The 12116-nt window shown below is 56.5% G+C and overlaps 1 protein-coding gene across 1 annotated transcript in view; it reads right to left on the reverse strand.

The window, feature by feature from the left end:
• Nucleotides 1-4399: 4399 nt before the first annotated feature.
• The window catches only part of MVK (mevalonate kinase), a 30840-nt gene continuing 23123 nt past the window's right edge, over nucleotides 4400-12116 (reverse strand). The window contains exon 11 of the mRNA XM_087857258.1: nucleotides 4400-4698. Coding sequence (XP_087713384.1) covers nucleotides 4640-4698 — 59 coding nt within the window. The 3' untranslated portion in view covers nucleotides 4400-4639. The remainder of the gene's footprint in view (nucleotides 4699-12116) is intronic.

A 12116-nucleotide genomic window follows, 5' to 3' on the forward strand; every position in this document is an offset into this window, starting at 1 on the left:
AACCCTCAGCCCTGCCTCCCACCCTGTACTCGCCTCTCTCTGTCCCGAATCTGGAGCAATGAGCCCTGTTCCCTCCTGCCTCCTGCCCAGCCTCGTTCCAGAATCTTTAGCCTATGACCCCTGGGCCAGCTCTCCCAGCACTGCTCCGGGATGCAGGGGAAAACACTGGGAGCTGGGATGGCCCCCAGTTCAGATCCCAGCTCCAGCAATTACTGTAGGATTATTTAACTTCTCTGAGCCTCAGCTAAAAAACAGAATAGATTTTATCATTTCTGCATCCCGGGCCGCTTCTAAAGACAAAACAAAAGAAGGCCTTTTAATACCGATTGACTATGATTCTACAACGAATAACAACGCTGACAGCCACAGCCAACGCCGGACAGGGGCTTTGCCACATTCCAGGCTGTGCTCAGAGCGTCTCATAGATGCTCTTATCATCCCCGTTTTATATAAAGGGAAACTGAGGCCCTAAGTTGCCCAGACAGCAAGAGGCCGAGACTGAGATCCTGCCCTGAGATGCCAATCTCTGTATTACACAGCGTCACCAAGCCTGGCCTTGTCACCAGGAACAAGCCCTCCACGCTCATCTCCAACGCCAGGGGGGACTAGCCCTGGGTGGGAAGGAGATGGGGTGGGATGCCGGGGGGTGGCACGGGCCTCAGGGGCACCCACGGCTTCCCACTCCAAGCCCCCTTCCCCCAAACCCTGGGCCCACCTCCAAGGGCCCGAGGGAGTCGTCAGCGGCCTGGAGTGGACGCAGCGCCCTCCCCCACGCCCCACAGTAACTGATCCAGAGCGGTCGCTCCTGGATAAAGTTTCCCATCCCTTTGGGGCTTCTCTCTTTCTCCCAAATATCACTGACGACATCACCTCGCCAGGCTGTATGGACCTGTTCCTGATAAACCTCCAAGACTTTAATGAACTAAATAGCAAATTACTTTTTTATTCAAGAATGAAATTTCATCATATTCATAATTCATATTTTATTTCAGACATCTGCTGCTGATTACATTACATTTAACTAAAATTAGATGACGCTCAGAATGCAATTAAGGCTCTGCTAAATTCTCCGGCCCACCAATGCCGGCGGAGCTCAGCGGGGGCCGCGAGGAGCCTAATATGTAATTAGGAGCTATTTTCTAGCTGTTTTTAAAGTCTGAAAATTAGCTGCCTTTATTAATGACACAGACAAATATAAAGTGGAACCAACGCGCGCTGAAATTTCTAGAAGGGATTTTTTGTTTAATTATACACCACAGAGCGCTGTACTCGGTTTGCCTGTGGATTTGTTGTGCACTGACATTTTGACAACTGGTTCTCAATTTGTCTGTCGGAGTTAGGCAACAACAAAGCCGACGGTAATACTTTAACTTTCAAAACCTTCAGTGTGCCGGGGAGAGGGAGAATGGCAGTCCTCGCTGCGGGCCCGCGGCTCGGGTTCTGGAAGCCGCAGGAGCCCGAGACGCAGGGAGGAGGGCAGGCCGGGGCCCTCAGGGGCTCAGCCGAGAAGCCGGGCGGGGAGGTGGACCGGGAACCCGGAGGCCCAGAAGCAAGCCACGGCTCTGTGGAGCAAGGTGGCGGGGGGGTGGGGGGCTCAGTGTCCCCCCCCGTGCACCTGCAGGGGTTTGGAGCCTGAGATCTTGACGGAGCCCTTATGTGCTGAGATCGTGTCTTCTCTGCGGTGTGCCAAGCCTCGCACTGATGCGTTCTGGGCGGTAGCATTCGGCCTTGCCCCTCCGAGGGGCCCTTCTGTTATCTCACAGTACAGAGCGTGAGGCCGAGGCTCAGTGACTCGTCCCCGGCCAGCAGTGGCCATGCCAGAACTCAAACTCAGCTCCAGTTGACTCCAGAATCCATTGTTTTAACTACTGTATTCTATTCACCTGCCTGGCTTGGCAGCCCAAAGCGGCTCACCGGGCCCCGTCTGTGTGGCTTGGATATGGTGATGCGGCGTTGCAAGGCCTGGGCCTGACGCTGGGGCCAGCTGCCTACCTGGTCACTGACCGTCACACTGCAGCTCTGCTGGGGGCCAGGGAAGGGGTGGGCATGGAGCAGGGTCGAACTCCTGGCTGGGGCCTCAGCCCCTAGGCCCCCCTGAGCGGGCTCCAGGCCCCCAGGGCCAACACCACCCAGTGATGTCTAGAGAGTCCTAAGGACAGGGGGCTGCCAAGGGGCCAATTCCGTGCACGCTAACGCCAGCAAGGACAATGATCATAGGAATGGCAGACAGCTTTTTCCTATGTGCTAATGCTGTGTCACCTTGCTGCCTGCATTCTCCCACGAATCCGACGAGCTGAGTCACAGCCCAGCTGGGAGTCTCAAAGCCTGGGTTCAAACCACTTCTGCCACTTCCAGGCCGTGGCGGCCTTGGGCAGGCCGCCTCACCTCTCTGCATCATTCACGTGAGGGTCCTGATGGTACGCAGCTCTCTGGGTTCTGGTGAGGACCGAACCGGATACTGGGTATTTGGTCCAGATGAAGCCTCAGCCAATGGAAGCTACCTGTTACTACTCCCATTTAACAGATGGGGCCACTGAGGATCTGTAGGACAAAGTACTTGCCCTAAAGTACGTATCGCTGAGCTGGGAAAGCACCCAGGGGGTCTGATCCTGCACGCTCTCACCCCAGACCCCCGATGCCTCCCTAATCCCACCAGGGAGGGGAGGAGAGGGGCCTAAAGATGCACCATGGGGCCTGGGCTGCCCCAACTGGCCACCGTGGCTATTTCCAGGGGCCCTCTGCCCTCTGGTCTCTCATCTCCCTCCTGCCCCCTGGAGGGGGTACCAAACAGTCTTTGGCTGGAGCCAAGGCATGGTGGAGCCCACCATGGGGGTCCCCTGTCCCTGCTGACCCCGGGCCAGGGGAACCAGCGGCCACCACCTGCCAAAACCTGTTTTCAGGAGCCAGCCCCGCGTCCTCCTCCTGCCCCCAGAATCACCTGATGAAAATGCCAACGGAGAAAAGGAGGTTTTTTTGGGTGACAATGAAACTGTCAATAAAATCTCAAAAGCAGGGATAGGCAATGACTATTTCACTTACTCTGACAGTTGAGATTTTGCTGGGGAAGGAAAGTGACAGGCATCTGCTGACATCAACACCACTTCTTTCGGAGGCCAACCCACGGGTAAGGCGGCCCCAGAGACCTGTCTCGCCCAGATGCTGGCTGGGCTGGGGCTGCTGCAGTTGTCAGAGGAGTGGGGGCCAGCATGGTGGAGAGGCTGCACGTCCTGACTCCATAACGTTCATCATGACCCCCCCCCTCCATCAAGCGCTGACATGCACCAGGCTCTGTGCTGGGGCTGGCAGATGAAGAAGGGAACCAGGAAAATTCCTGCCCTTAAGGGTGTTATGAGTTCCACTGTGCCCCCCAAAAGACATGGTGAAGCCCTAAACCCTGGTAACTGTGGGTGTGACTTTATTTGGAAATAGGATCTTAGCAGATGTCATTGAGTTAAGATGAGGCCATTAGGGTGGGCCCCAGATCCCATGTGACTGGTATCCTTAGAAGAAGGGGAAATGTCACATGAGATAGAGACACAGGGAGAAGCCACTGTGTGGCCATAGACACAGAGAGTGGAGGGGTGTACCTACGAGCCGAGGGATTCCAGGGACTGGCGGCCACCCCCAGAGCTGGAGGAGGCAAGGAAGGATTCCACCCAGAGTCTTAGGGGGGCCTGGCCCTGCTGACACCCAGCTCTCAGACTTCTGGCCTCCAGAACCGTGTGAGAATACATTTGTCTTGTTTCCAGCCTCCCAGTCTGCAATACTTGGCTATGGCAGCCCGAGGGCACTAATGCAAAGGTCACCCATGCAACTAGGGAATCAGCTGAGGCCCCACCCTGGCAGGAGACTATCAGAAAAGGGGTGTACCTCCTCCTTGAACAGAGGAGACAAACTGGACCCCCAAAACTGGAAGGGCTCTCCAGGCACCCTGGTTATCTTCCCATCGGTCTCCCCCACTCCATCTGTCTCAAAGGCCACTGGCCCCTTCCAGACATTGCTGTCTCTCACCTCTCCATCCATCATGCCACAGCCAGACCACTTTCTAAAGCACAGCAGCGACCTGCCTTCCTGTGCCTAATTCCCGCCCTGGCTCCCAGCGCCCTCAAGATAAACCTTGCCTTGTGTTGGCTCCAGGTGCCATCTGAACACCGAACCACATGTGGCTTCTCTGCGCGTGCTCCAGCACTGCTCAACTCAGTGTCTTTGCTGCCAGGAATGCCCTCCCTCACCTCTCAGCTCAGCCAAAATACTGCCTGGCACCTCCTCCTCCAGGAAGCCCTCCATGATCCCCTTCCCACACACCAGCTGGGATGTGTACCACCCCTTCCCGGGCTCCCATGATAACTCATGCTGCTCTTTATTGTCATTGCCAGTTTGTTTATCTGGCTCTGCCCTGTGAGCCCTGGAAGGCAGGGAGGGGTCTCGTTCACCCCTGGGACCCCAGGGCCCAGCACATGGTTTGAACTTAGGTAGTATGTGCACTGGCTTCCTTGACCAAGAAGCTCACTCTGGGAAGCAATGTTAGCCCAGCCATTTAGACCTGGGCAGCCTCTTGCCTGTGACATCCTGTAATATTACCCAGGGTTGAGGGAGAGAAGCTGGCTTTGAGGTCAGAGGGTCTGGGCTCGAGTTCCACTTACCGCCTGGCTGGTCTTGGGCACATCGCTTCATCTTTCTGAGCCTCAGCGTCTTTAGCTGTGAAATGGGAACAGTAAGACCTGTAACTTGGAGCCTAATTATAATGATTATTAATGGTTATTGTCATTTAATGATTGATTCATTGTAATTCTAAGATATCACGTGGACTTCCCTTTCCAAAATCTGTGTGTCCTTCAAGGCTAGCTTCCCTAACCAACTCCTCAGAATCAGTTAAATCGGTGAATCATACATTCACCCTTGTGAGAGTGTTTGTAATTTAATTCCTGCAACTACTTGTCATTTAATTCTTATAACTCTTTACATATTAATATGTTACCCTCCCAACTGGATGACACCTCCCATACCAGCATGGACTGTGTCATACTTCAGGGGCTCTTGAAGGACTCAACAACTGCTGCTCCATCGATCTGAAGCCCTCATCGCCCACTCAGGGCCTAATACACTGAACAATCTGGGCATCTGAGCTGAGGAGGAGAGTGCAGGGCAGAGACTACAAACTGAATTTGGAGTCGGGTGGACCTATTTCCACCTGGTTCTGCCTCGAACAGGCTGTGAGGCTGAGGCCCACACATTTCACCTCTCTGAGCCTTGGTTTCCCCTCTGCAGACGGGGGGACAGAATACCCACTCCTCAGCATGTCAGGCGTCAAAGCACAAGAAGGTGCCTGGTACGCAGCAGTCAGATGGACGAGCAGGTGTCCAACCTCAGTCTTGGGCTCCACCCCAGCTCCCATCCTGCCCGGTTGGGTGACATTGGGCACACCCCACCACAACTCAGAGCCTCGGTTTTCTGTTCTTTTTTTTTTTTTTAAAAGATTTTATTTATTTATTCGACAGGATAGAGACAGCCAGCGAGAGAGGGAACACAAGCAGGGGGAGTGGGAGAGGAAGAAGCAGGCTCATAGCGGAGGAGCCTGATGTGGGGCTTGATCCCATAACGCCGGGATCACGCCCTGAGCCGAAGGCAGACGCTCAACCGCTGTGCCACCCAGGCGCCCCTCGGTTTTCTGTTCTGGAGAATGGGGACTATGCCCACCACAGAGAACCGTGTTGAGAATGAAAAGCACAAGCCTGACGTGAGGAACGTGTGCAGGAAGTGACGGCTGTGATTTTATTGCCCCGAATTTGATAAAAGGCCAGACCTGCACTGCCCCGGGGCCAGGGGCCCCCAAAGTCTGGTAAATGGAGTGAGGAAGGGGGCGCAGACAGGTGCTGGCAGCATCACCCCCTTCCCCAACAATGAGGACATTTCCTACGCCTGGGGCCTTCCAGCCCAGCACTTCAAAGGACTTTAGAAATGCTATTTGTCTCACCAGTGCCCTGGCCTCCGGAGAGGGAAGGTCTGTGGAGGCCCTTCTGGCCCTTTGAGTGAAGAGAAGATAAGAAAGGAAGTACCCCACCCCTTTCCGACAAGATCCCAACCCCCAGCCTTTCCCAAACCCAGCAAACCCCTCTGGAAGGCCGGGCCAGCCAAGTGCCGCGCCCCCCCACGCCCCTCACAGCAGAGCAGGGTAGCCATCGGTACTGCAGGCAAGAGGGGCCACTTCCTGGCTACTTTCCTTCTCCTCATTCATTCATTCATTCATTCATTCAGAAAACCTTCAGCTTTTATGTGCCAGGCACTGTGTTAGACTTGGGGAGACAGCAGTGAGCAAGACAGCGGGGACACCCGCCCTCAGGGGGCTGGCGGTTTCTTGGGGTGACAGGTGACGTCCCAATAAGTGCCTGCACAATTGGAAATAAATCAAAGGCCGAGATGGGAGGTGGCCGGCACGTTCCCGGCAGAGGGAACAGCAGGGGCAAAGCCCTGTGGTGGCATTAGCCTTGTCATGGTCACCGTCTCTGCTGTCATGTGCCCAGCACTCCCTACATGGACTCACGTAGCCCCGCGAGTCTGTTTGTTTCCTATCTCCTGCCCTGGAATGTACGCTTCCTGAAGGGAGGCACGGGGTCTGCTTGGCCCCTTCAGACTGACTTCCTTGGGGACTCAGACCAGCGCCTGGCACGAGGTGTCACTCAATGTTGAGGCAATGCACAGAGTGAATAAGCAGGCCCCGTGCTCCGTGCCCGACACCTGTTACTTGCCTTAAGCCCCACAGATCACCTGGTGAGCTGGTTGTCTGAGGCTCAGAGAGGTGAAGGTGCTTGTCCAAGGCCACACAGCCAGCAAGCGACAGAGCTGGGATGCCGATCCAGTTCTGTCTGGGCTCTTTCTCTCCACTGCCCAGGCCTGGAGTGGAGGGGTCTGGGTGGGGTGGGGGTGGGGGCTGTGCAGCAGACACCAGGGCCCCCAGTGACACCCCCCCGCCAAAGGAAGCAGGTCTAAGAGGAACGGTACTTCGGGCTCCATAAATAACCCAGGTCCCTGGGCTCTGCCGGAGGTTTAGCGGCCTGAGAGTGTGTGTGTAATACAAACAGCTCTAATCCCCTGTCAGTTAAACTGGATATCAGAGGAGACAAGCTTCCGAGCGGGGAGGCCTAATTGAATCGAATTGAAAAGGCGGAATGGGCAGCCGGGCCACGGAGGCGGGATGCGGGGCGAGCAGGCGGGAGCAGCTGGCTGGGCCTCCCCTGCTCTGTCCGGGCTGCACTCCAGCCCCCCGCTGCAGGGAGGGGGGCTGGTGGGGGCACCCCAGCCAGGGCACTCCACCCCCTCCGGCCTCCCCTTTATCTGCTGGCTCTGCCATTTTCTCTCCATTGCTGACCCTTTTTCTGTTCCCTCTGTTATCTCGAATAATGTCACTGCCTCTTTAGAATCTATTCATCAGAACAGAAAGAAGCCAGTGCTGACTCTGATAAAAAAAAAAAAATACCATCTGTGCCTCCCGGGGAAGAGCTCTCAACCCAACCTCTGGCGCCCCCGCCCGCCTGCCATTTCATGGGGGTGCCAAGGGGTAATCAGATTCCACTGGAGGCAGGGTGCCCTCCCACAGGTGGTGCCCCCACTCCCGAGCTCACTCTCCAAAGCCAGGGGGAGACGGTCTCTGAAAGAGGTCTCAACCCCGGGCGGTCTTCCGTCGGCAGAAGAAGAGCCTGGTTTGGCCATTTGAGTTTTTCTTGTAATTGGTTTTTCTTTATTGGTTGACAGTATTTTAAAAACAGGGTATTTTATCCAAAAATCTAGATTCTGAATGCTCTTTAAAAACTGGTTGGACCACAGTGGGTCCACCACCCACAGAGCAACGAACGGCTGGAGCTTGGGGTGGGGGCACCACATTCTCCGCCGCCCCCCCCAGCCTGATCCCACCAACCATGTCACCGGCCTGGGCCCTGGAGGTTTGCAGGCGTGTGGCCGCCCAGTGGGTAGGGTTCCCCGGAGGGGTGCTGAGGGGTAGGTGGAAAACTCCAGGGCACTTTTCATGGGGCTGGAAATATCTTCAGGAATGAGAGGAAACCAAGGCCCAGAGAGGGGAAGCCACTTGTCTATGTCACACAGCATTTCAGAAATCTCCCAACTTGTGGACAGTGTGTTCTTCAACCACGTGAGGCAGATGGGGAGAGAGGGGGTCCTGACTCTGGCCCACCATGCCTCCCCTCTCTGTTCCCCATCAAAGCCCATTTAGACTCCTGTATCTGTGCGTGTGCTGTCAGCCCTCCTGGGAGCCGGCTCTGGGGTCCTAGCCTCTCCTAGGGCAAGCAAGGACATGTCTGTAGCTCTGGCCACTGGAATGCTCCATCTCAAACCAGCGCCCTCAGACAGTCATGAGGCCTGGGTTCAGGTCCCAGCTCTGCCACAGACACGCTTCATGACCATGGGTGGCTCACCATTCTTCTGCACCTCTGGTTCCCCATCTACAGAGCGGAGGTCCTTCAGCTCTATCGGAGAATGCTCTCGATGGAAGGACACCCCCTCTCAAATGGTGGACCTGCCTCAGAGAGTCAGGACATGGGAACCTGGGGTAAATGCCCTCCCAGTCTACACCCACCAACGACAAGGTCAGCCACATGCACCAAGGGGCGCTAACGTGGGCCGACGAGAGGGCCTTTACACGTGCTCCCCACCTCCAGCCCGGCTGCAGTGAGGAGCCGCCCCTGCCCTGTGAAAGTCAAAGGGGGCACAGAGGAAATGGGGCTCCTGTCCTGGTAACAGAAGGCAGGTGCTTGGTCCAAGGGGAGCCTCTTCCTCCAGAGCCCACATCTTCAAACTCCCAGACCCGTGACGATCACTGATCTTGGGGACCACGGAGTGTGAGGCCATTCAGCCGAACCTACCTCCTCACCCCGAGTTCTGCCAATCCTGTGTCTCCGGAAACAGACTGGAAAACCTGGCCTCGCCTGGCAAGGAAAGTGGAAGAAGCCTGGGCTCTGTAGCCAGAAGCTACTGGGTTCCAATCGCAGCTTGGCTGCCTCCAGGCAGTCATGTCCCTACTCCAAGCCTCAGTTTCCCCCATCTCGGATGATGACAGCAGCTCCCGCTCACTGGATGCACCAGGCTCCAGGCTCCACGTAATGTGCATTGCTGCCCGGCATCTCCACTGCGCAGGCAAGGAACCCTGGGCTCAGAGAGGGGGTGTGGCCAGCCCAAGTCCCACAGCTACAGGTGATCGGCCACAGGACAAGGCCAGGCCTCCCTGACCCCAGAGACACAAAATAGTGATCACTGGCAAGAGGAAATGAGGGCACGATGGCAGAGCTGCTGGCACAGGAGGGCACTCCATGGATGGGGTGACCAAGGCCCAGAGAGGGCAAGATACCTGCCTAAGTTCCCACAGCAAGCTGCCTTTTGGTTTTCTCTTCACAGCCGGGGTGTCAGAGGATGAGCAGTGCATTTGGAACCCAGAGACCTATCAGGACAAGCTTCTGCCCTTGCTGACTTCGTGGCTTGGGGCAGGACGCCCCCCGCCAACCACTCCCAACCCCAGCCTCAGTTTCTTGTAAAACGGGGCTCCCCACACTTTCCTCACAGGCTTGCTGGGGGTATAGGTGGAGGGAATGGGTGTGAAGGCACCCAGAGGCACAGGCCGGGGTGCCCTGGGGTCACCTAGGCAGCCCTACCAGCCACCTGGCTTCCCCAGAGCTCCGCCCCCGTCCTGGCAGCTAGCAGGTGCACATTTAGCGTTTGCTGAATGAGAACATCCGGGAGCTCAGGGCCAGGCCCGGTGGGGAGGAGGGCAGCTCCTTTGTCCCCAGGCAGGGAGGAGGCTCAGGGGCCCAGAGAGGCCAGGTTCAGCCCAGTGCCCCCATCAGCATTCAGGTGACACCTCGGCCTCAGCCAGTGCATTATGCAAATGCCTCGAAATGGATGTTTTCGTTATCAGATTTAAAACACTGTATGAGAACAGACTCAGTTCATCTCCCGAGCCGGGGAGGGGTTTGGCAGGGCAGCCTGTAAAAAAGAGTCCAATTCTCCTCTCTTCCCCGGTCTGTGTCATTAGGCAGCTCCCCCACTCTGTTAGCCCACGAGGGTGGTGACAATGGGGGCATTCGGACCTTCCCCCTTCTCCCCACTGCTAAGAGGGGGTTGGGGGTGGCCCAGGAGGACAGGGAAGGGCCTTTCTCTCTCCCTCAGGCTGTGGCTCCCCAATTCCTGCCCCGCCCCTCCTCGGTTTGCAGGAAGAAGCAGACCGCCCCCTCTCCACCCCAGGGCCCCACTGGCCCATTTTCTGCAGTCGGTTTGTCACATTACAGACTTGAAAAAAGTAGGACTGACCGACTCTGATGTGATTTACTAGCTTGAGCCAGCGTACCCGGGGCCCAGCGGCCCTGGCCCTCAGCCTGCACCATGCAGGGGCACATCTGAGCCCCCGCTGGCTGGCAGGTGCACAGCCCTGTCACTCCGACCAGACAAAGACAGGTCTGGGCAGACTCCGCAGTGAGGGAGGTGTATCCAGCCTGTCGGATGGGGTTCAAGGCCGGGCTTCACCCCTCTCAGGTCCGAGGCCTTGGGCGAGTCACTGAACTTCTCCCTGAGGGAGTGCGGGTCTGCTTCTCTGCAAAATGGGAGAATTTACCCAGGCCCACAATTCCAAGATGCTTGAAAGCCCAGAAGCTTGGCACCTAAGGTCACCTGGCCGCGCAAGCAACCTGGGCTGACCTATTCCCTACGATCTTTCCTCTTCACACCTTTCGCTGCAGGCTCTGGAGTGGTGTTGCCCCAGGGGCCCTGAGAGATGGAACCCGGGCAGTCTATCCCCTAAAACCGCAAAGTCGGAGTTCCAAAGTCGCATGGCCCCACGGGTTCAGATAAGGGACTGGGGTCCTACCCCACCTGCACCAGAGCTATGATTATCATCGGAGGGGTTGAGCACACTGCCTGGCATTTTACATTCGAGGAAACTGAGGCCCAGAGGGAAGCCCCTGCCCCAGGCCACGAAGTCAGCAGGGATAGAAGCTAGGCCCTGAGACAGGTCTCTGGATTCCAAGTGCCGTGCTACCTCAGCTGTGAGGAGAAAACCAAAAGGTGGCCCACTGGGTGACCTTAGGCAGGTCTTTTGTCCCCTCCGGGCCTCTGTTCCCCATCACAGCAAATGAGACACTGGACTGTGTGATCTCCAAGGGTCCCCCTAACCCTGACGCTTTTGGATTCTAATCGTAGTTAGACGTTCTCTGGGTGACAGTGGAGACACGGGCCCTTGTCTGCTTCTGCGTGGAGAAGACACAGGGGTGCGGCACCTGTTCAACCCAGTGTCGGGGTTCACAGGGCTGTGGGCAGTTCCGAGAGAGGCAGTGCAGTCACTTGGCCTGTTTGCAGTGTTGGCAGGGCCACGGGGGTCCAAGGTATGGGCAGCAAGGATGGCCAAGGGGGCAGGAGGGGTGAGCTGAGCCGGCACCTCTGGGGTGGAAGTGACCACTCAGCTATGACGATTAGGCGGGGATTGGAGAGGGGGCTTTGGGACGTCCCTGGTCATCTCCTGGGGACAGTGCAGAAGAGTCACTAAGGACAAGGCTCTGAAGTCACAAACACCTGGATTCAAATTCTACTCTGTCGCTTGCTTGCCTTGTGGGCCTCAGTTCACTCATCAACAGAATGGGGAGAATGATACCTATTTCACTGAACTGAGCAGGTTCGCAGGGGTAAGGCCTACGAAGCACGAGGCGCCGTGCTGGGCGTGGGGCAGGTGCTCTGGAAGGTCGGCTGTTAGCGGACCTGACCGAGCACCAGGAGGGGGTTGACTGAACGATGAACCCAGTCAATGGGACATATCTGCGGGATAACGGGCTGGGTCTCTTGAGTAGTAGGCTGTGTAACGGAGAAAAAAGGGCTGCTGTGTAGACTAAAAGAGAATTTAGGGGCATGCCTGAGTGGCTCAGTCGGTTAGGTGTCTGCCTTCCACTCAGGTCATGATCCCAGAGTCCTGGGATCGAGCCCTGCATCAGGAGCCTGCTTCTCCCTCTGCCTGCTGCTCCTCCTGCTTGTGCACTCTCTCTCTCTGACAATATCTTTTAAAAAAGAGAGAGCGAGAGAGAGAATTTAGGGTGGTAACAGCCACATGTATGGTCCTAAAGAGGATTCTG

The sequence above is a fragment of the Ursus americanus genome, chromosome 30 (assembly GCF_024610735.1).
Source record: "Ursus americanus isolate L20-20 chromosome 30, mUrsAme1.1.p, whole genome shotgun sequence".
Classification (NCBI taxonomy): Eukaryota; Metazoa; Chordata; class Mammalia; order Carnivora; family Ursidae; genus Ursus; species Ursus americanus.